This window comes from Chamaea fasciata, unplaced genomic scaffold, assembly GCF_029207755.1.
Source record: "Chamaea fasciata isolate MVZ Bird 193981 ecotype frontalis unplaced genomic scaffold, bChaFas1.0.hap1 SCAF_47, whole genome shotgun sequence".
Lineage (NCBI taxonomy): Eukaryota > Metazoa > Chordata > Aves > Passeriformes > Sylviidae > Chamaea > Chamaea fasciata.
The window spans coordinates 1,432,096-1,455,852 of NW_027094132.1; the positions used below are offsets into that span (position 1 = coordinate 1,432,096).

The 23,757-nt window shown below is 58.8% G+C and overlaps 2 protein-coding genes across 2 annotated transcripts; both read right to left on the reverse strand.

Annotated features, from left to right (window-relative positions):
- Positions 1-4,330: 4,330 nt before the first annotated feature.
- LOC136304091 (Fc receptor-like protein 4) lies at positions 4,331-8,537 on the reverse strand. Its single transcript, XM_066207752.1, is given in 10 exon segments — positions 4,331-4,582; positions 4,671-4,750; positions 4,839-4,860; positions 5,249-5,332; positions 5,417-5,719; positions 6,590-6,868; positions 6,969-7,223; positions 7,523-7,961; positions 7,963-8,039; positions 8,489-8,537. Coding segments are annotated over 10 exon segments (1,698 nt in total). The 3' UTR covers positions 4,331-4,472.
- Positions 8,538-15,819: 7,282 nt separating this feature from the next.
- On the reverse strand, positions 15,820-20,344 carry LOC136304069 (Fc receptor-like protein 4). Its single transcript, XM_066207740.1, is given in 10 exon segments — positions 15,820-15,920; positions 16,008-16,087; positions 16,178-16,199; positions 16,596-16,682; positions 16,761-17,063; positions 18,396-18,674; positions 18,779-19,033; positions 19,331-19,622; positions 19,624-19,670; positions 20,296-20,344. Coding segments are annotated over 10 exon segments (1,515 nt in total).
- Positions 20,345-23,757: the final 3,413 nt, after the last annotated feature.

Genomic DNA, 23,757 nt, shown 5'->3' on the forward strand with positions numbered 1-23,757 from the left:
GCACTTTCAATTTATAGGGTTTTGGGAGAAAACCTGCTCCAAACTTCTCCATTCTCACTTGTGCCCTGCAGGATCTGAGTTGGCAAGAGCAGGTTGGGAATGGAGCCCCAGGCAGGAAGGAGCTCCCCAACTCCTCCTCCTTGAAGCCCGCGGCCATCCAAGCGTGGGGCCCAGCCATGGCCCAGCCCCAGTGCACAGGGATGGGCACTGCCCAGCCCTGCTCTGCCGAGCCCCAGGTGGCAGCCAGGACCTGAGGGTCCCCCCGCCCCTTTGGCTTTGATTCTGGCAGCTTTAGAGCTGCTGCAAAGGTGAGAATTCTGTGGCAGGAAAAGGCCTGGCTGTGGTTTGCTGAGCCCTGCAAGAAGCTCAAAAGCCAATGGGAGCCCAAGCAGTGGCTCTGCGAGGGCCTTTGATGGTTTTCAGAGCAGGGCTGGCCGGAAACTCTCCTGCAGGGGCAGCTGTGTGGGCAGCAGTCCGGAAATGAAGCAAATGATCCTTTTGTCCCTTTCAGCAAGGGATTGAGAGAGCCCCAGAAATTCTGCAAAAACAATAACAATCTGCTCAACAACCTGACCAGGACCCTCCTTCCTATCTGAAAGCTGCAGCTCAGTGGAATAGCCTGGAAAGAATATTTGGCGTTCTGACTGCGGCTACCAGACAAGGGAAAAGTGTGGAAATATGGAGCAGGGACTCTGCCTCGCAGCCATGGTGAGGCTGTGTGAAGTGACCCTGTGTCGATTGCAGGTGTTCCCAAAGTGGCTCCATCCCTGCCCTCCTCGGGGAATAGACCAGGCTCTGCCCCGCCCCTGCCCCGCCCATTCCGAGTGCCCAAAGCTGTGGGGGCATTCCCCTGGCAACGGCCGGTCCCGACACATCGCGACATTGGCTTCGGACACGCTGTCACTCTCGGTTCAGTCACCCAGTGACAGTCCTGGCACTCGCAGCACGATGGCAGCCGGGCCCCTTCCCAGTGCTCTGGGACCACCGTGCCGGTCCCTCCTTTCCGCAGAGCCCAGCGCAGGGTCTCTGCTCCCCCGCCCTGCCGGGGTCTCCCCTCGGCCATTTCGGTTCCTCCACCCTCGGGGCTCCCCACGGGGGTCCCGGTCCCTCCATCCCGGCCCCTCCCAGCCGCTGCCCCCCGACAGCCGCAGGGCGGGCACCGGCAGAGGCTCCCGAGCTCCTGCAGGAGGAGACGTTCCTCGGGCAGCGCCGCCTGAGCGGGGCCCGGCTCCCTCCCGCCGTCCTTGCCCGCAGCGCTGGGGCTCCAGCAGCCCCGGGCTGATCCTTCGGGATGTGCCAACTGCTCCCGGAGCGCTGCCCTTTGTCGGGAACAAGCCCAGGAGTGCCCAAATCATCCCCAAGGCCTGGTCTGGGACCTGCTGGGAGGCTGTGCCCGAGCCCTGATGGGGTTTAGGAGGCTGATGGGTGTCACTGCTCTGTCTCAAAATCTCGGGGCAGCACGAATGGCAAGCAGTGCCCCACCATGCCCCAGCCCCGTGGGCCTCACCTGAGCACCCTGAGCAATTCCTGGCACTCCTGCTCCACCTGCACGGCCAGGTGCTGTTCCCGTGGCCACCTGCTCCAGCCGCTCCCACCTCAGCCGCTGCTCCAGCTCGGCCTTGCTGGCCGGCCAGCCTGAAACACCAGCCACCTGGCACAGGCACTGAATCATCTCCAACACCCATAAAAATCACCAGAAAACCTTCCCAGAAGCCAAAATAGGTCCTTGTGGGCTGAGCTGGGGGCATCTGACCCCCAAAATATGTCCAATGCTCAAAATCCCAGGGAGAGGCAGCAGAGCCATGTGTTTGCGGATGGGGGTGGTTTAGGAGCACGGCTGAACTTTAGGAACCCCAGCCCTAATTCCAACACCTCGTTAAGGGCCTGCAGCACCCAGAGCAGAACCAGGGACATTGGCCCAACCAGCTCCAATTTCGCCCCATTTTGCCCTCTCAAGTCACTGCTTCCAGCCCAGGCTGTCCCTGTGCTCCAGCTGCAGCTGCAGAGCCCTCGGGGCTGTGGCTCTGCTCTCCTCCTCTTCCTCTCCTCGTCTCCCTGCGGCTGCTGTGTCAGGACCAGCAGTGGCCCAGGAAGAGCAGGAACTCCAAACGTGGGCTGGAGCCCCCTGAGGAGCCCTGGCAGGGGCAGCACTGAGCACCTGCTTTCCTCATGATTCCAGGAGAATTCAACGTTCCCAAAGCTGCTGTGCCACGGCTGAAGGAGGAAAAGGGGAAAAGGCTGCGGGTTTTCAGGAACTATGACGCAAAGTCGCAAGAGGTGCTGTTGTGAGCCGAGACTTGGCCGGGCAGTCGGTGCTGCCTTCCCTCCATTCAGGATCGGGAAGAGCGGTCGCGTGTGTTGCACAGGGCGTGTGCCTGGCCCCGGGGCGCTGCTAGGCTGCCGCTCGGCACTGGGATCCAACCTGCTGCCTTGGCCGCTTCAGCCCGCTGCCGGCGGTGGTGCCGGGACCGATTGGTGGCCGCGAGTTTGCAAAAGGAGCGATTTCCCCTCCTCCCTCCCGGCCGAGGCCGCCATCGGCCCTGAGGGGTTCGAGCTGGCCCCGGGGCGCCCCCTGCAGGCCGGGGGTGCTCCCTGCAGCGCCCCCTGCAGGCCGGGGGTGCTCCCTGCAGCGCCCCCTGCAGGCCGGGGAAGCTCCCTGCAGCGCCCCCTGCTGGGCAGGCGTGCTCCCTGCAGCGCCCCCTGCAGGCCGGGGGTGCTCCCTGCAGCGCCTCCTGCAGGCCGGGGGTGCTCCCTGCAGCGCCCCCTGCAGGCCGGGGGTGCTCCCTGCAGCGCCCCCTGCAGGCCGGGGGTGCTCCCTGCAGTGCCCCCTGCTGGCCTGGCGTGCTCTCGGCAGCACCCCCTGGTGGATGTGGTCATAAATGCACCAAAGATGAAAAACCAGCCCTGAGCGGGTGCCAAAGTTCTGCTTTTGTGGTGTTGTTTGTTCCGTTTTGTTGAGAAAGATGAGACAGGGAAAGCCTACAAATATGGTTTCCTGACAAGAAATACTGTAAATATTAAACCTGTGAGGGATATAGAAATGAAAGCTAGCTTTGAGATGTAGGCATGGCATGCAGGAAGACGGCGATTAGTTGGTGATGGGTTGGGTGATAACAGACAAAAAGGAGCTCCAGGGAGTAGCCCTACCAAGGTATAAGGGGAAAATTAGATAAGAAAGTAGCCTTTAGAGTTTAGAATAGATTAGTGTGGTAACATAGTAGTTCTCCTAGGCTGCATGCAAAGTTTGTAAGTTTTGTATCTCGCGCCGGTTGGTTAATGTAAAGTAGAATATTCATTAGAGAAGAAGATATAATGTATGGTGACGGGGTCCTCAGCCCTGCTTTTTGCCCTCTTTGGCCCTTTTGCCCTTTTCCCTTCTTACTCCTTGCTCTCACGCCTTTTGCTTTTACCTCATATCTCTCTCTCCTTGAGGCTTCCCTTCAGCCGAGGCTGGTGGCTGAAGGCAGACCCCCTTTTAACCCACGAGCCTTGCAATAAAACCTCATATTTCTGTAAGTGTCTCAGGTTTGCAGAGTTCCCTGTTTCCTGCTGTCCTCGGATGTTCCTACACCGTTTCTTCTTAAAATTTTCTCGTAAATAGTTGTTATACATTTTCCTGCAATTTTTCCTGGAAACCCTTTATTTTCTGAAATCGTACAAATTTTTCGGCATGGGTCTTCTTTCCATTCCAGGAAGGTTCCCGCTTTCCTTGGCAGACATTTCTTTTTTAAACCAAGACAGTTGACAGGTCCTGGGTTCCAGCATGGATGGGACAAACACTCCAAGAGAAGACACGGTCAGACGCAGGGCCACCTCATGCTCTGCCTTTGCAGCCCTTGGGCCACCAAGGGCCCTCCCCCCAGGTGGGACTTGTGGTCACCCGGCCACTCAGGAGCTGGGTTTGACAGATGGGGCCCTTTCTCACCAAAAGCAAGGCATGATCCACCCCAGCCACACACTGGTGTTCCAAAATGTCTCCAGACATCAAACTTTTCCTGTCTGTGACAGCTCACCCTGTGCCACGGCCCGATCCTGACTGCCCTGGAAAAGGGGGAGACTCAGGAACACCCACAGGGCCTTTGTGACATCATCATGTGGAGAGCACAGCAGAGGAGGGGTTTGAGACAGGGCAGAAGAGAATCCAGAGCCTCCTGATGGCTGCTTTGGCCATCAGAGCAATGAAGGTCCAGGGCCCTGCCAGGTTCCTCTGGTGGAGAAAATGTGCTGGGGGAAGGGTCCAGAGTTTATTCCTTGTTGGGGACTTTCCTTGGAAATTCACCTTTGGATTCTGAATCTTGTTGCCGCTGTTGCTGCTGGTTTTGTTCTCTCATTGCTGTTTGCAGGAAACGGTTCTTCTCTCAGCCCTTTGGGATCTTTGCCTTTTGAGCCTCCACTGGCAGGGGGAGGGGCAGATTTTAGTGGCAGCACACACATAGGTGGGGACCCCTGTGTCCCCCACTGCCCCCTTAGTGTTACGGCACAGTCTCAAAGATGTCACTGGGCTCCTGTGGTTTTCCGTGGGGTCCTGGCAGCTCTGCGTAGGTCACCTGCGGTTCCTGGGGGACGGTGACATGGGGGGACCCTGCAGGAGAAACCAGTTGGGGGTACCAAGGTGGGGGGTGACACCAGTGGGTGAGGTGTCACTGTTCCCCCCACACCACTGTACTCACGCTGTGCCTGTTTGGTGTTCACGACATGGGTGTACAGAACCTCCCCCTCCTCTGGGGGGGCTGGAGGCTCCGGGGGGGCCCTGTGGGGATAAAGGGGATGTGTGGGAAGGGATGGAGAGTAGTGGAGTGGGTGTAAAAGAGGGGCTACAGTTGGAGACCCCCGCTCACCTTTTCTGGTGCTTCCTGGTGGCTGCAGAGGAAAGAGGGGAAAAATGACTATGGGGTCCCTGGGGCCCTGACCCCTCTCAGGATTCCTGAACCCCCACGGGACCCTCAGTTCCTCACAGGGCCCCCAAGAACTCCTGAAGCGCCCCAGAATTCATGAACCTCCCCAGTGTCCCCAACCAACTCGGTGGCAAGAACCCAAAGCCCGGAAGGGAGAAGGACTCCCCAAAACGAACACAGGACCTCTGAAAGAACCCCCAACATGCCTGCAGGACCCTCCAGCATTCCCCAAACCTTACAGGATTCCCAGCCAAGGTTAGAATGGTAAAACTATGGATGCTGACTTATTGTTCCCTGAATCTGAGGGGCTTTCCACTGCTCCCTGGGACCCCCGTCTCCTCACTGTCACCCACCCAGGCGGTGCCACCGGTGCCAGGTCACAATTACAGCCACAAGCAGGACCAGGAGGAAAAGGGACCCACCAACCCCTGCGGCCACTGCAAGAAACAGAGAAGGAAAACATCGGGATCACCCATCACCCCAGGGGTCCTGCACTAACGGGTGACCCTGGGTGAACCCACCTGTGCCCTTGGGTCCCTGCAGTGTCACCTCCAGGGCCAGCTCAGGGCTGAGTGCCCGGAACACGCGGTGCCTGTCCTGTCCCAGCTGGTTGGTGGCCACACACTGGTAGGTGCCCGAATGTCCCACATCCACGTCCCCAAGCTCCAAGATGGGACCCTGGGCCACCTCCCGGCCGTTGTGCAGCCAGGTGAAGGTGACAGGGGCTGAGCCCACCTGCACTGAGCAGTGCAGGGTCACGGGGTCACCTGCGTGCACCTGGTGTGACAGGGGACCAGGGGTGATGGTGGCATTGGCCACGGGCACTGCGGAGAGAGAGGTGGGTCTGAGGATGGGGGGAGGTGCTGGAAGCCAGCAAGAGGGACAGGGACACGGGGATGAGAGTTTCCTGGATGATGAGGTGGTGAGGCCACCCCCAGCCCGAGGGTCCTGCTTACCAAGGATGGTGACATTTATAGGGACACTCTCGGCCACACTGTCCCCATCACTGACCCGGCAGTGATAGTGGCCGCTGTCATTGTCCCCAACATGGTGCAGCTCCAGGTGGGGGCTGGTGCCCAGTAGTGTCTCCGAGCCCCCTCGGTGCCAGGTGAAGGACAGAGGACCTGTCCCCGTGGCCACTGTGCAGTTCAGCACCAGGCGGTCCCCCAGTGCCACCTGTCCCCCGGGGGGCTGCGCCCACACTGACACCCCTGAGAGCGGGACCCCTGCAGGACAGGGGGGGAGAAACCAGGGGACAGTGAGGGACCCAGGGGAGTTGTCAAGGGTCACGGGAAACCCAGGGAGGAAGATGGGGCAGAGATTTGATGGGGGGCTTGGAAAGGAACCCCAAGGAATGATGGGGGGTTCAGGGAGCAGGCTGAGAGGGCACCAGAGGGAGGGTATGGTGGGACCTGAGGATAATGAGGGGAGATCAGAGAGGGGTGGGGTTGACCCAGGAACGGGTGAAGGGACCCAGTGAGGGCTGGGTGGACATGGAGGGAGACCCGAGCAGTGATGGGGGGACGTGGAAAAACTTGAGAGGAAAGATGGGGGTACCCAGGAAGGGTTGGAGGATTTGGCGAGGGACATGGGAAAGGATGGATGACGCCCAACAGGCATAAGCGGTCTGGGCAGTAATGGGGTGTGGCTGCAGTGAGGCTGTGCAGGCTCCCCGTGCCCGTCCCTGAACTCACTGTGCACCGTGACGCGGAGCCAGGCGCTGCTCTTCTGCACGATCCCCCCCTCAGAGTGCACCTGGCAGCTGTAATATCCCGAGTGGGAGAGCTTCACGGCGGGCATCAGGATCTGTGGGAACACCTGCGGGCCCCCCACCAACTGCCCGTCCCGGTAGAAGAGGTGCTGGATGGGCACTTGGGGCCGCAGGGGACTGGGGGTGCTGAGGCAGCTGAGATTGAGGGGGGAGCCCTCAGTGAGCTCGGGGGGACCCTCCAGCACCGGCACCGTGAAGAGCTCTGGGAAGGAGAGGGGAGGGGAGGACTGTGACTCTGAGTCCACTGGGAAGGGGCTTTGGGGGTGTCAGGATATTGGAGATCCAGCCATGGGGGTGCTCACCGTGCACTCTCACTGTCACTGGAGGTGACAATGATGGCCATAAGCCCACTGAGACCTCGCAGTGGTAGTGGCCGCTGTGGTGCAGCTCCAGGGGGGACAGGAACAGCTTGGCCCCCCTGAGGGCCCACCCCCGATCCTTCCCATCCTGGTAAAATCGCACCCTGCTGACCGACATGTCGTGCATGGCCCGGCAGCGCAGTGTCACCGTGTCCCCTTCCAGCAGTGTCAGGGCTGGCACCTGCAGCACCAACTGGTCTGTGGGACAGGAGGTTCCCATAAAACTGAGGGGCTCGAGATAGGTCCAAGGTGGGTGCCCACAGCACATGGGATATCTGGGTGGAGTCTCCATTATGCAAGAGGATCCCAGGGACACCAGGAGCAACCCCATGACACAAGTGTCACCACAGGGTTCCCATCCCATTGGGATGCACTGGGATGTCCCTGAGTGCAGGGGACAAGCTCTTGCCACCCAAGAGTTGTGAGGCCACTCATGGAGTGGAACTCACCCAGACCTATCACGGGGCCACTGTGACCATTTATGATCCCCTCCTCACCATTTAAGACTGCCACGGGGGGGCTGAGCCCACTGCCACGTCTCTGACACTTGTAGGTGCCACTCACGGTGACAGTGAAGCGGTCGTGTCTGTCCTGCCCCCAGCGTTGCCCGTCCTTGTACCAGGTGGTGGCACCGGCTGTCCCCGAGCCCTGGCAGGTCAGTGTCACCCGGTCCCACAGCACCGCTGGTATCCACGGGGGCTCCACCAGGAGCTGGGTGGTCTGGGTGTCTGTGAGTGACAGGGGACACCAGCCTGCCAGGGCCGCCACGGGGCTGGGGACAGCAGGGTGGGGACATGGCATCCCCTGAGGACTCACCTGAGAAACTGAAGATCTGGGCTGGAAGGGAGCAGGGACAGGGGCTGGGTGGGGTTGCCCGGCAGGGACAGAAGCACCTGGGGGGTGAGGTGTGCTGTCCGTCCCCAAACTTTCCCCAAGGGGAACACTGGTGTAGCACAGAGGTCTTCAGGACAGGGACACCTTGGTCACCCTGGGTTAAGGCAGGACATGGGGACGCTGTGGACACTCCGTGTTTGCACAGGTCACTTCCACCCAGCCTTACTGCACGTGTCCCCACAGCCACATCCCGATGTCCCTGTGCCCATGATCCCATTCCAATGGCACCTGTCCCCATAGCCCATCTGCATGGGACATGGCCCTAGTCCCTGTCCCTGCATCCCTGTTCCCATGTCCCCACTGCTGCCCCAGCCCCAAGGTTCCTTTTGCCACATCCTTGTCTCCATATCTCTATCCCCTTCTTCCTGTCCCCACATCCCAGTTCCCCTGTTCCTGTCCCCACAGCCACCCCAGGGCTCTGGTCACACTGGGGTCCATGCTCATGCACTGACTCTGCTGGCCTTGGGGACCTCAGGGCACCCCGCAGCCCCCCTGTGCCCCCTCCCCACCGGTCTCTGCCTCACCAGGGCCCATCCCCGGGGTGTCAGGCCCGTGCCCGGGGCACTCACCCCACAGGAGCAGCGCCACCTTCCCGGCCATCCCCGTGTCCCCAGGCATGTGGACTGGCTGTCACTCGCTGCTGTGGCCACCAGTCCCCTGGGTGGCGGCTCTTCGGATGAAAAGGAAGGAAGAAAGGTCACACCTCGTCCCCATGTGTAGGTGGGCCTTGGTTGGGGCAGGGCAGGTGAAAGGTAGAGACACAGTAGGGGACAGGCTGGGGACATTATGGGATAGTCTGGGGGCTCAGAGGGGGATGGTGTTCCCAGAACTGGGGGGGCTCACGGGTTGTGGGGAACCAAGGATGGGTGTCCAGGAGGATGGGGGTCCAGGAAAATTGGGGTCCCCATGTCTGGGGGCATTCAGGGATAGAGGTCCTTGTGAACATGATCCCCAGGGATTTTGGGTAATGGGATGTAGGTCCCAGAGTTGGGGGTTCAGGGGGAAAGAATACGGGACCCTGGGGAAGAGTGGTTTTGGAAGAAGAAGCAGCCCATGGGATGGGATCAAGGCCATGGTGTTCCTGGGCAATGGGAGTCCTGAGATGGGGGTCCCAGGGAGGAGAGACCAAGGCAATGGGGGTCCCATGGTCGGGTTTCCAGAGGAATGGGGGTCCCAGGGATGGGCAGTGAGTGGCTGGGTGGGCACGGGGGTCACAGCTCCTTCCCTGGGTGCCTCAGATTTTGGGGTGACTCAGAGCCCAGCAGAGCCCCCACAGTGTGCTCATGGCCAGGGGGCACCCCAGGGTGGAGGCTCTGGGTCTGTGCCCCACACACCCCTGGGCTTTTCCCATCCCCCCGTTTCCTGGGTCAGCCATCCCAGGGAACACCTGAGCAGGTAACGGTGGGGGGATCCCAGGAAGGGGCCAAGGGGAGTGGGGGGTGCAGGCAGTGGTTGGGGGCTGTGGGGGATGAAAGATTTTCACTTTCTCTTCCTGCAGGAGAAGGAAGAGGCTGAGCTGAGGACATGGGTTCTGTTTTGGGGGACCACATCCAGAGGGGTCCTGCCCTGAGGGAAAAGGGCTCCTCTGCTGTGGTCACGTGTGGGTCTTGTCCCAGGGTTTTGGACCGAGGGGTCCTCGTTCTGGGGGTGCCACGTCCCTGGGGATTCCTGTCCCAGAGGTGGCACATCCTGGGGGGGCCCTGAGCATTCTCCCTGTCCCCAGTGGGGCTCTGTGACCTTTGGGCTGCCCAAACTTAAAGGGGGCAGTTGATACAACCCTGCCCCGATGAAGGTAAATGCCAGCCTAAATTTGGTTGAATTCCCTTAGGCCCATTTGGCTGAGACAAAATTATACAACCGCGAAATAAAGGCAAAAATATTTTCCCAAAACACTTTTTTTTTTTCCCCATAAAAAAATAAACTCACCAAAAATCAAACTGACAATGTAGAAAATGGTCTGGTTGATAGAATCCTTTTAATCATTGCCCTGCCAACAAATGGCTCACAATAAAAACATAAACAAATCACAGAGAAATGAGACGTTTTGGTTCTCTTTAGGAGCCCATTGGTGCATCCCACAGCAGCGTTCACTTGTGATAACACAGAGTGTGGAATCTCCCTGAGTGTCCAACAGGTCCATGGGATTGTTCCCTGCCTGCTGGGAAGCAACCCAGCCCATAGGGAAGGCTTTGGTTTGCCCATATTTCGGAACTCTTCAAGTTTTTCTTCCTTCCCACCTTGAAACTTGGTTTACTTCCCATGGCTTCTCCTGACAAAAAGGGGAGAAACTCTCTGCATCCTTGAACAGCGCACAGGAATCCGTGGAAATGGCCGTGTGTCCCTCAGGGTCTGCTTTCCTGGTAAATGCCCTCCAGCCTGCCCTGAATTCCCCTGTCTGGGCACTCCCTGCTCCTGCTGGGACACCCCTGTTCCCCAGATCCGTGCGTGGAGCCCCTGCTCAATATTTCCACTTTTCCTTCTCTTCTGGTGTCCACATCCTGAACCCAAATATTCCTTCTGGAAGGTTCCAAAGGGCCGCAGGTTTTGTTCAAGAGAGAGGGGCCCGATCAGGTTGTTGAGCAGAAGGGTGTGGGACTTGCAGAACTTGTTGGGCTCTTTCAGCCCCTCGCTTTTGTCAGGGACAAAATGATCATTTGCTTCATTTCCGGACTGCTGTCCACACAGCTGCCCCTGCAGGGGGGTTTCCGGCCAGCCCTGCTCTGAAAACCATCAAAGGCCCTCGCAGAGCCACTGCTTGGGCTCCCATTGGCTTTTGAGCTTCTTGCAGGGCTCAGCAAACCACAGCCAGGCCTTTTCCTGCCACAGAATTCTCACCTTTGCAGCAGCTCTAAAGCTGCCAGAATCAAAGCCAAGGGGGCGGGGGGACCCTCAGGTCGTGGCTGCCACCTGGGGCTGGGCAGAGCAGGGCTGGGCAGTGCCCATCCCTGTGCACTGGGGCTGGGCCATGGCTGGGCCCCACGCTTGGATGGCCGCGGGCTTCAAGGAGGAGGAGTTGGGGAGCTCCTTCCTGCCTGGGGCTCCATTCCCAACCTGCTCTTGCCAGCTCAGATCCTGCAGGGCACAAGTGAGTATGGAGAAGTCTGGAGCAGGAGTTCTCCCAAGTGGCAAGAAACCCAAAGTGTCCCAGTCCCCCAGGACAGAAACCCCATGTGGGATATAGTGAGGATCTGGAGAGGGTAGGGGAGCCCCCAACAGCTTCAGCCACTACAGCTTGGGGGCATCTCAGCCCCACGTCTGCAATCTGGAGCCAAATCAGCCATTTTTCCAAAGGGAAAAAGCTGCAGTTTTCCACCACAGTGCTGGGGCAGAGGGGGCAGGATGGTCACTGGGTGCTGTGGACAGAGGGGAGACGTCCGGGAGTGTCACGAGTGTTTCAGCTGACGGGTCTTGTCTGTCCCCTGGTTCCCAGCTCTGAGACCCTCCAAGGGATGGGGAATTGGGATGGATCTGGGGGGTCGTGGGGGTGTCTGTGCCCTCCCCAGCTGACACCTACCTCCTGTAACCCCCCACTGTAAATCCTGGGGGGCTTCTCACCCGCATCAGGGTCTTGGGGGGCTGTGGAAAGCCAGACCAGGGACTGAGCTGTGCAATTGCCTCTGTCTCCACAGCAGCTCTGCCAAAGCCCAGCAATGCCTTTTGGGATCCCTGAAATCCTCTCTCTGGCGTCTGCAGCCACTCGTGCTCCTCCTTCCTCCCTGTGCTCGCTGCCTGAGGGGTTGTTCCTCTCACAGCCTCGGTCGCCTCTTGGCTTCTGCACTTTCATCTCTGCCATCTCTTGGATTCGCCCTTCCCATGTTTGGGCTGTCTCAGCCCGTTCCCGCTGCCCAGTGCAGTCGAAGGGTCCAGGGGAGGGAGGGAGGGAGGGAGGAAGGGAGGAAGGGAGGAAGGGAGGAAGGAAGGGAGGAAGGAAGGGAGGAAGGAAGGGAGGAAGGAAGGGAGGAAGGAAGGGAGGAAGGAAGGGAGGAAGGAAGGGAGGAAGGAAGGGAGGAAGGAAGGGAGGAAGGAAGGGAGGAAGGAAGGAAGGGAGGAAGGGAGGGAGGAAGGAAGGAAGGAAGGAAGGAAGGAAGGAAGGAAGGAAGGAAGGAAGGAAGGAAGGAAGGAAGGAAGGAAGGAAGGAAGGAAGGAAGGAAGGAAGGAAGGAAGGAAGGAAGGAAGGAAGGAAGGAAGGAAGGAAGGAAGGAAGGAAGGAAGGAAGGGAGGGAGGGAGGGAGGGAGGGAGGGAGGGAGGGAGGGAGGGAGGGAGGGAGGGAGGGAGGGAGGGAGGGAGGGAGGGAGGGAGGGAGGGAGGGAGGGAGGGAGGGAGGGAGGGAGGAAGGGAGGAAGGGAGGAAGGGAGGAAGGGAGGAAGGGAGGAAGGGAGGAAGGGAGGAAGGGAGGAAGGGAGGAAGGGAGGAAGGCAGGAAGGAAGGCAGGAAGGAAGGCAGGAAGGAAGGCAGGAAGGAAGGCAGGAAGGAAGGAAGGAAGGAAGGAAGGAAGGAAGGAAGGAAGGAAGGAAGGAAGGAAGGAAGGAAGGAAGGGGTCCTTCCTTCTGCAAGTTCAGGCAGGCATTGGCCGATCTCAGCACTGCCAGCAGCATCTTCTCAGCAGAGACATTCCCATGGGTGATTTTCTTGTTCTTCTGGGTGGGGGGAAGAGGGAGGTGGACCCCCAGTGTGGCTCCACACACTGGGCTGGGCTGGTGCCAGCCGGGAGGACCACCAGGAACATGTGGGAGCTGAGGGAGGTGGATACGTTGGGAGGTGTGGGGTGTCGATGCATGGGATCCATGGGACATGGGTGTGTGGGGGCTGTGGGACATGGAGATGTGGGATATGGATGCCTGAGAGTCAGTGGACATGGATACAGGACAGCTGGGTGGGGGGGATGGCTGTGAAAGCCCCTCCCCTGAAGGCCCTTGTGGTGGCTGCTGTCCATGACCTCGAGCACGCCCCTCATCCTGGTCCCGTCTGGTGCCTTTGTAGATCTGGGGGAAGGAGCTCTGGCCCAGGCTCCCCATGGGGGCTGAGGCTGGAATGCTGCTGGGGGGTCCCTGTTCCCCTGTCCCACCGCATCCATGGCCTCAGACCCTTGTCCCTGTGCCAGGCTGTGGGGATTGATCTTGTGGATCATCACTGACGGTGCTGGGGGCAGGAGGGGACCCAGGGGGACAGGGGACACTGCTCTGCAGGAGCAGCATGCGGGGACTTCTCTGGGGGGAAGCTTTGAGAGGGGAGCAGGGCAGAGTGACCAATCGAGTAACCTCAAAGATTTCCTGTGACGTCACAGCCCGTTCCTTGATGTAACAGACCATTTATGATGTCACACCACCCCCTGTGATGTCACAGTCTATGATTTCACAAAACCGCCATATGATGTCACCACAGCTGCACTGTGATGTCACACACTGCTGCCCTGTGGCGTCACAATTCACTCTGTGTCTGATGTCACAATCTGCTTGGTGATGACACAGGCCGCTCTGTGATATTGAAACCTGTGTTGTCATGTCCCACCCTGCTCTCTGGTGTCAAATCCCACTCTGTGTTGGCACACATTTCCCTTCCATGATATCAGTCTGCCCCAGCAATCCTTGGCACCGATTCTCTCAGGACAGGGGATTTTAGGGAGCCCAAAGGGCATCACTGGCCTTTGGCAGAGCTGCCAAAGAGACAGAGGCAATTCCACAGCTCAAAATCTCTGCCCTGGGCTCTCCCAGGACCCTTCTGCTGTGGGGCTCCTCAGGGTGCAAGAACAACTTCTCTTGGGAAGGGCAGACATACCATGAGATTTTGGCTGGAGCGTGAGGGGCTGGGCTGGGCTGGGTTCCTCTCTCTCTCTTGTTCCTGGCACCGGAGGTGCGACAGTGCTGCTGTTGCTCTGGCGACAATTGGCTGCCACTGTCAACTTCCAGCCTTCACTGTTTCTTCTACCATGAGTGAGGCTTTGTTCATAAGGGCAGCCCTTGACCTGGGACCTTTTCAACTCCCGATCTCACTGGAAAGGACCCTCCCCATATACTCAGGTGCCTCCGGGGAGAACCCGGCACCCAGAGCACCTCGACCTTCCCAGAGGGCACATCTCCTGCCTGTTTGCGGGAGCCCGGCTGTGGCTGCCCAGCTCCACTGATTTCTGCCACTGCTTCAGGCTTTTTGCTACACTAACCTGACACCCCATGTCCCACCCGAGCCCTGCAGCTCCTGCTACAGCTTCAGAGTTTTTGATAAACTTCCTTTGAAACGCTGGTGTGTGCCTCCCCCCACCGTTCCAGCTGCCACTCCAAGGGTTCCATCTGCAGTCCATTTTGCCATCTGGAGCGGCACCGTTCCAGGCTGCCCCCCAGCCCCATCAGTGAGGGAAGGAAGCTTCTCTCTCTCTCCCGCCGGCTGAGTCTCCATTAACCATGGAGAGAGAGACAGCCGAGCTGTTGCCACAGCGCCCCCTGCAGCCGCGGGGGAATCATCGGACCCGCCCTGCCCGGCCGGGAGCCACCAGCGCCCCTGCCGGCTGTGCCCGGAACTGCACCGCAGGGGAAGCGCCCGCAGCCCAGAGAGGGCTGGGACTGGGTTTGTGCTTCTGCTTGTTTTTGCTGCCAGTGTTGTTTGTTTGCCTTGTTATATGTATTCTAGTAAAGAACTGTTATTCCTGTTCCCATATCTTTGCCTGGAAGCCCTGTAATTTAAAAGTTATATTATTTTGAAAGGAAGGTGGTCATAGTTTCCATTCCAAGTGAGGTTCCAGTCTTCCTTGGCAGACACCTTGAAAGCAGGATACCATGCCTTTGGTAGCAGAGGGCATGGTACAGTTTGCCTTGATCTGGAATGGCATCAAGAGCTCCTGGAACTGACTGGAAATTCAGCCCCACCCTGTGCCACGGACTCATTCTGAGTGCCCTAAAAAGTGGAAGGCTCTGGAACTACCACACAGGGCCTTTGTGAAGTCATTGTGTGGGGAACACAGCAGAGGTGGGGTTTTGGACAGAGGAGAAGAAAATCCATAGCCTCCTAAAGATCGCTTTGGCCATCAAGAGTAACGAAGATCCATGGCCATACCAGGTTTCTCTGGTGGAGGAAACGTGCTGGGGGAAGTGTTTGGGGTGTTTTCCTTTTAAGGGGCTTTCTCTGGAAATAGTTTTTTTGTGTTCCTTTGTATACTGAACCTTGTTGCTGTTGCTTTTGGTTTTGTTCTATCTGCTGTTTGCAGGAAAATGTTCTTCTCTCAGCTCTTTGGGACCCTTGCCTTTTGTGCCTCCACTGGCAGGGGGAGGAGCAGAAGCCCCTGGGTTTTAGGGACAGCCCAGAATTGGAGAATCCCATTCCTAAAGCCCGACAGAGCTGAACAAAGAAACACCATTTCTGCCAGTTGAACCGAAACGCTGCATTTTGGTGCCAATCCAGGGAAACAAGTCCTGTGTTCCCCTGGCACTGGGAGGAGCGATGAGAAGCCATGGGTTTGCTCAGAGTGCTGAGAGGGGGATTGCAGAGTCACCAGGAGAACAGGGGTAGGGGGAGACAGAATAGGAAACATCTGGATCTACTGGGAGCAATGGAGAGGCACTGGGAGGGGAACTAGGGAGCCCCTGTGGGTACTGGGAGCACTGTGGGGAGGGAATGGGGAAGTGTCTGTGGGTGCTGGGAGCACTTGGATGTGGAATGGGGAGCCAGTCATGGTAGTGGAAGGATGGTGAGGAAGCCCTTTGGGGTTCTGGGGGCATGGGGAGCTCTGGGTGCCCTGTACAGCCTCACACATGACCCCCACTTATGCCCACCTCCCTGTGAATGTTGGGCACCCATCGGAGCCAGGGGGGAGGGTGGGGGGCGAGGGGGGGAACACGCGCCCACAGGTGGAGTCCCCCATCACATCTCAGTTCCCTCAGAGCCCCCCAGTGCCCACTGGAGCCCCGAGTGTCACAGCACATTCCCGTAGATGTCACTGAGTTCCCGCTGTCGCCCATGGGGTCCCCGCAGGTCCGCGTAGGTCACCTGGAGTGTGGTGGCACGGGGGGACACTGCGAGAGACACTGGCTGTAGGATCTGGGTGGGGGTGACACTCGTGGGTGACGTGTCCCTGTGTGTGTGTCCCACCCTGTACTCACCCCCCATCTGCTTGGTGCTCACGACGTGGGTGTACAGCACCTCCCCCACCTCTGGGGGGGCCAGGGGATCTGGGGGGGCCCTGCGGGGATAAAGGGGATGTGTGGGAAGGAATGGGAGGTCTTGGGGGTTGGGGTGAAAGGGGACAGTGTGGTTTGAGCCCCCCACTCACCTTTCCTGGTGCTTCCTGGCATCTGCAAAGGAAAGAGAGGAGGGATAACTGTGGGGTCCCCAAGGCCCCCTCAGGAATCCTGAAACCTCACTGGACCCTCAGATTTTCCCAGGACCCCTGAGCATCCCTGATGCCCCCCCTGATCCCCTGAACAACCCTAGTGCTCTGGACCCCATGAGTGCCCAGAAGCCAATCTTGGCAGGGAGGGAGACCCCCCAGATTCCCCCAGGATTGCTGAGAGAACTCCCAACATCCCTGCAAGACCCTCCAACACCACCCCAAATACTTGAGGAACGTGAGCAAAGGTTCTGAGTGCTCAGCACTCCCCAAGTCAGGGGCTGTGGGTGCTGATATCACCTCCACATTCCAGGTGGCCTCCCACCTCCCCAGGTCCCCTGTTGCCCCCACTGTCACCCACCCCTGTTGTTCCACCGGTGCCAGCCCACAGCTACACCCACGAGCAGGAACAGGAACAGGAGAGACACGCTAACCCCTGCGGCCACTGCTGGGGACAGAAGGGACACGTCAGGGTCACCTGTCAGTCCAGGGGTCCTACAATCCCAATCACCCTGTGTTACCTCACCTCTGTTCCAGTGTCCCTTTGGTGTCACCTTCAGGGCCAGCTCGGGGCTGAGTGCCCGGAACACACAGTACCCGTCCTGTGCCAGCTGGTTGGTGGCCACGCACTGGTAGGTGCCCGAATGTCCCACATCCACGTCCCCAAGCTCCAGGATGGGACCCTGGGCCACCTCCCGGCCATTGTGCAGCCAGGTGAAGTTGACAGGGGCTGATCCCACCTGCACTGGGCAGCGCAGGGTCACGGGGTCACCTGCGTGCACCTGGTGTGACAGGGGACCGGGGGTGATGGTGGCATTGGCCACGGGCACTGCGGGGACACAGACAGGGCTGAGGTTAGGAGGAGGGGCTGGCACCTGGCATGGGGAAATGAGGGAGTCTATGGGGTGGCACCTGGAGACAGAGGGTCTCCTTCACCCAGGACAGTGACCCCATGGTGGTGGGGTCATCATGTGCTGTGGGATGGGGGCATGTGATGGGTGAGGGGTGAGGGATGAGGATGGGATGAGGGCTGCTGTGTCCCAGGGTGGTGATGGCTGTCACCTCGTGGGTGACAGGGAATGGCATGGGTAGGATGTGATGGGCCTGATGAGGCATATCAACAGGGGCATCACCCCAATCCCAAGGGTCTCACTCCCCTGGGAGGGTCACGCTCAGTAAGGTGAATGTGACCTGATGGGGAGGGGGGCATGTGACAGCTGGCATTAGGGATCCGTGGCCTGGATGTCCTGGGAGTGGGGATACCTGGAGCCAGACGGTCCCAGTTCCCCTGGGCTGTGACACCCAGTGTTGGGGGCTGTGACCTGGGGTGAGTTGGGGATGGTGTGGGGGGCTTGAGGAGGAATGGGAATGTGTGGAACTGGGGATGCTGTGGGTTGGATCACCCTCAGACCAAGGGTCCTGCTTGCCCAGGACAGTGATGTTCAGTGTGGGGCTCTCAGCCACATTGTCCCCATCACTGGCCCAGCACTGCTGTGGCCGCTGTCCTTGTCCCCTCCATGCCGCATTTCAAGGTGGGTGCCCGTTCCCAGCAGTGTGGCCAAGATCCCCAGTCCAAGGTGAAGGACAGGGCACCTGTCCCTATGGTCACCACAGAGCTCAGCACCAGGTGGTCCCCCAGTGTCACCTGTCCCCCAGGGGGCTGCACCCACAGGGACACCCCTGAGAGCAGGACCCCTGCAAGGGGAACACAGGAGGGACTGGGGACATGGGATGAGGAGTGGGGGACACCAGGGAGCAGTGAAGGACTCAGGGAGAGAAAGGGTTAGAGAGGGGTGGGGGGATCCCAGGGAGGAAGAACGGGGCCCAGAGATGGAGGAGGCTTGAAGGGGTTGGAAGGGACCCCAGGGAAGGGTGGGAGATCCACTGCAGGGACATATGGAGAGTTGAAGGGAACCACGGGGAAGGTTTTGGGGATCCAGACAGGGATGGTGGGACCTGTGGATAATAGAGGGACCTCAGAGAGGGAGAGGTGCACCTAGGGAAGGGGTGAGCAGATGTGATGAGAGATGCAGGCACCAGGGAAGGTGCCGGGAGCAACCAGGGAGAGACCAGGGAAAGCAGGGCAACACACAGAGGGTTGAGCAAGGAGGGGAGACCTGGGAGGGCTGTGGGGGCTCCCCGTGCCCATCCCTGTACTCACTGCACACCGTGACGCGGAGCCAGGCGCTGCTCTTCCGCACAGTCCCCCCCTCGGACTGCACCTGGCAGCTGTAATTCCCTGAGTGGGAGACCCCCACGGCGGGCACCAGGAGATGTGGGAACACCTGCGGGTCCCCCACCAACTGCCCGTCTCGGTAGAAGAGGTGCAGGAGGGTGGCTCGGGGCCGCAGGGGGCTGGGGGTGCTGAGGCAGCTGAGATTGAGGGGGGACCCTTCGATGGGCTCGGGGGGACCCTCCAGCACCGGCACCGTGAAGAGCTCTGGGAAGAAAGGAGAGGGGAGGTGAGGACTGTGACTCTGAGTCCACTGGGAAGGGGCTTTGGGGGTGTCAGTATATTGGAGATCCAGTCATGGCGTTGCTCACCGTGCACTGTCACTGTCACTGGTTCTGACAGTGACAGCCCAAAGTTCACCGAGCCCTCGCAGTGGTAGCGGCCGCTGTGGTGCAGCTCCAGGGGGGACAAGGACAGTTCGGTTCCCATGTGGGGCACCTCCAGATCCTTCTCGTCCTGGTAAAATTGCACCCTGCTGACCGTCTTGTTCTGCATGGCCCGGCAGCGCAGTGTAACCGAGTCCCCCTCCAGCAGCGTCAGTGCTGGCACCTGCAGCACCAGCTGGTCTGTGGGACACGAGGGTCTCATTACAATGAGGGGCTCGAGACATGTCCAGTGTGGGTGCCCATGGCACTGGGCACATCTGGGCGAAGTCTCCATTGTGTGGAAGGATCCCAGGGATGCAACGAGAAACCCCGTGGCACAGGTGTCGCCACAGAGAGTCCCATCCCACTGGGATGCGCTGGGATGTCCCTGAGTGCAGGAGACAGCCTCTTGTCACAAGAGGGGTGAGGCCACCAGTGGAGTGAAGCCCACCCAGACCTATCAGGGGGCACCGTGAGCATTTAAGATCCCCTCCTCACCATTTAAGACTCTCACGGGTGGGCTGAGCCCACTGCCACGTCTCTGACACCTGTAGGTGCCACCCTCGGTGACAATGAAGCGGTCGCGTCTGTCCTGCCCCCAGCGTTGCCCGTCCTTGTACCAGGTGGTGGCACCGGTGGTCCCCGAGCCCTGGCAGGTCAGTGTCACCCGGTCCCACAGCACCGCTGGTATCCACGGGGGCTCCACCAGGAGCTGGGTGGTCTGGGCACCTGCAGGTGACAGGGGACACCAGCCTGCCAGGGCCAGTGTGGGGCTGGGGACACTGGGGTGGGGACATGGCATCCCCCGAGGACTCACCTGAGAAACTGAAGATCTGGGCTGGAAGGGAGAAGGGAGAGGGGCTGGGTGGGGTTGCCCTGCAGGGACAGAAGCACCTGGGGGTGAGGTGTGCTGTCCATCCCCAAACTTTCCCCAAGGGGAACACTGGTGTAGCACAGAGGTCTTCAGGAAAGGGACACCTCCGTCACCCTGGGTTAAGGCAGGACATGGGGACACTGTGGACACCCCATGTTTGCACAGGTCACTTCCACCCAGCCCTACTGCACGTGTCCCCACTGCCACATCCCCATGTCCCTGTGCCCATGATCCCATTCCAATGGCACCTGTCCCCATAGCCCATCTGCATGGGACATGGCCCTAGTCCCTGTCCCTGTATCCCTGTTCCCATGTCCCCACTGCTGCCCCAGCCCCAAGGTTCCTTTTGCCACATCCTTGTCTCCATATCTCTATCCCCTTCTTCCTGTCCCCACATCCCAGTTCCCCTGTTCCTGTCCCCACAGCCACCCCAGGGCTCTTGTCACACTGGGGTCCATGCCCATTGAGAGGCACTGCTTTCATTGGGGACCTCAGGGCACCCCGCAGCCCCCCTGTGCCCCCTCCCCACCGGTCTCTGCCTCACCAGGGCCCATCCCCGGGGTGTCAGGCCCGTGCCCGGGGCACTCACCCCACAGGAGCAGCGCCACCTTCCCGGCCATCCCCGTGTCCCCAGCCATGTGGACTGGCTGTCACTCGCTGCTGTGGCCACCGGTCCCCTGGGTGGCGGCTCTTCGGATGAAGAGGAAGGAAGAAAGGTCACACCTCGTCCCCATGTGTAGGTGGGCCTTGGTTGGGGCAGGGCAGGTGAAAGGTAGAGACACAGTAGGGGACAGGCTTGGGACATTATGGGATAGTCTGGGGGCTCAGAGGGGGATGGTGTTCCCAGAACTGGGGGGGCTCACGGGTTGTGGGGAACCAAGGATGGGTGTCCAGGAGGATGGGGGTCCAGGAAAATTGGGGTCCCCATGTCTGGGGGCATTCAGGGATAGAGGTCCTTGTGAACATGATCCCCAGGGATTTTGGGTAATGGGATGTAGGTCCCAGAGTTGGGGGTTCAGGGGGAAAGAATACGGGACCCTGGGGAAGAGTGGTTTTGGAAGAAGAAGCAGCCCATGGGATGGCATCAAGGCCATGGTGTTCCTGGGCAATGGGAGTCCTGAGATGGGGGTCCCAGGGAGGAGAGACCAAGGCAATGGGGGTCCCATGGTCGGGTTTCCAGAGGAATGGGGGGTCCCAGGGATGGGCAGTGAGTGGCTGGGTGGGCACGGGGGTCACAGCTCCTTCCCTGGGTGCCTCAGATTTTGGGGTGACTCAGAGCCCAGCACAGCCCCCACAGTGTGCTCATGGCCAGGGGGGCACCCCAGGGTGGAGGCTCTGGGTCTGTGCCCCACACACCCCTGGGCTTTTCCCATCCCCCCGTTTCCTGGGTCAGCCATCCCAGGGAACACCTGAGCAGGTAACGGTGGGGGGATCCCAGGAAGGGGCCAAGGGGAGTGGGGGGTGCAGGCAGTGGTTGGGGGCTGTGGGGGATGAAAGATTTTCACTTTCTCTTCCTGCAGGAGAAGGAAGAGGCTGAGCTGAGGACATGGGTTCTGTTTTGGGGGACCACATCCAGAGGGGTCCTGCCCTGAGGGAAAAGGGCTCCTCTGCTGTGGTCACGTGTGGGTCTTGTCCCAGGGTTTTGGACCGAGGGGTCCTCGTTCTGGGGGTGCCACGTCCCTAGGGATTCCTGTCCCAGAGGTGGCACATCCTGGGGGGGCCCTGAGCATTCTCCCTGTCCCCAGTGGGGCTCTGTGACCTTTGGGCTGCCCAAACTTAAAGGGGGCAGTTGATACAACCCTGCCCCGATGAAGGTAAATGCCAGCCTAAATTTGGTTGAATTCCCTGAGGCCCATTTGGCTGAGACAAAATTATACAACCGTGAAATAAAGGCAAAAATATTTTCCCAAAACACTTTTTTTTTTTCCCCATAAAAAAATAAACTCACCAAAAATCAAACTGACAATGTAGAAAATGGTCTGGTTGATAGAATCCTTTTAATCATTGCCCTGCCAACAAATGGCTCACAATAAAAACATAAACAAATCACAGAGAAATGAGACGTTTTGGTTCTCTTTAGGAGCCCATTGGTGCATCCCACAGCAGCGTTCACTTGTGGATAACACAGAGTGTGGAATCTCCCTGAGTGTCCAACAGGTCCATGGGATTGTTCCCTGCCTGCTGGGAAGCAACCCAGCCCATAGGGAAGGCTTTGGTTTGCCCATATTTCGGAACTCTTCCAGTTTTTCTTCCTTCCCACCCTGAAACTTGGTTTACTTCCCATGGCTTCTCCTGACAAAAAGGGAGAAACTCTGTGCATCCTTGGAACAGCGCACAGGAATCCGTGGAAATGTCCGTGTGTCCCTCAGGGTCTGCTTTCCTGGTAAATGCCCTCCAGCCTGCCCTGAATTCCCCTGCCAGGGAACTCCCTGCTCCTGCTGGGACACCCCTGTTCCCCAGATCCGTGCGTGGAGCCCCTGCTCAATATTTCCACACCTTTCCTTCTCTTCTGGTGTCCACATCCTGAACCCAAATATTCCTTCTGGAAGGTTCCAAAGGGCTGCAGGTTTTGTTCAAGAGAGAGGGGCCCGGTCAGGTTGTTGAGCAGAAGGGTGTGGGACTTGCAGAACTTCTGGGGCTCTCTCAGTCCCTCGCTTTTGTCAGGGACAAAATGATCATTTGCTTCATTTCCGGACTGCTGTCCTCACAGCTGCCCCTGCAGGGGAAGGTTTCCACCCCTCCCTGTTCTGAAAACCATCAAAGGCCCTCGCAGAGCCACTGCTTGGGCTCCCATTGGCTTTTGAGCTTCTTGCAGGGCTCAGCAAACCACAGCCAGGCCTTTTCCTGCCACAGAATTCTCACCTTTGCAGCAGCTCTAAAGCTGCCAGAATCAAAGCCAAGGGGGCGGGGGGACCCTCAGGTCGTGGCTGCCACCTGGGGCTGGGCAGAGCAGGGCTGGGCAGTGCCCATCCCTGTGCACTGGGGCTGGGCCATGGCTGGGCCCCACGCTTGGATGGCCGCGGGCTTCAAGGAGGAGGAGTTGGGGAGCTCCTTCCTGCCTGGGGCTCCATTCCCAACCTGCTCTTGCCAGCTCAGATCCTGCAGAGGACGAGCAGGAATGGAGAAGTCTGGAACTCTCCCGGAGCTGCCATCCCCCAGGTCAGGGCCCCCCTGGGTGTGCCCCCCCAGGACAGAACCTGCCCCCCATGTGACACTCAGCACAAACAGCCTCTTCCTTCTTCTGCAGGAGGGAGAAAGTGAAAGTGTTGGGGGGCACAGCTGGACATCCCCATCCTCCACAGACTTTCAATCCTCCCTGCAGACTGCTCACCCCTGCTTCCCCCACCCTGGGATTCCCCCATGCCCTTCCCTGCTCAGGTGCTCCTGAGGATCATGAAGGCAGGAACTGGGGGTTGTGCCATTGTGAAACTGAGGCTGTAATTGTTTGAGTGCCCACTAGAATTATTTACTCTTTTTCCACTGTGACATAGGATTAGGAGAAGAGCAAAGTAGGCTCAAAACCTCAAAGGGTATATAGACAGATTAATAAACAAAACTGTAAGAGAGAAAACAGAATTAATAAGAATCAGAACAAAACATTCAAAACTCTTCCCCTTCCCCATAACTTTCCCATCTCATGGACAAAGTATAGAGACAAAACTTGGAACCCTTGGTCACTTTACTACCTGTAAAGTAGTCTTTCATCAGTTTCTTTTAGAGAGAGAAGTCTCTTTTGGTCTGTCATGGAAACTTCCCCACAAGAAACAACAGTTCACTTGTGGCTTTTTAATTCTCACAAAAGCAGCCGCCCGGGAATCTGCATTTGTGAAGTCACTCCCATATCATGCAGCCTTCCCACAGCTGCATAATGGGCCATGTAAACTCATGGGGTACCATTTTAAAGATGAACAGTTCAAAAGCAAAGGTTTTCTTCATCTCTGGGAACAGAGATCTTTTCTCTTTCTGGAGGCAGATCTTCATCTTCATCTCATCTCTCTCACTGTTCAAGATCACAACTACTTCAATATTTACTTAGTTGACCACAAGTGCC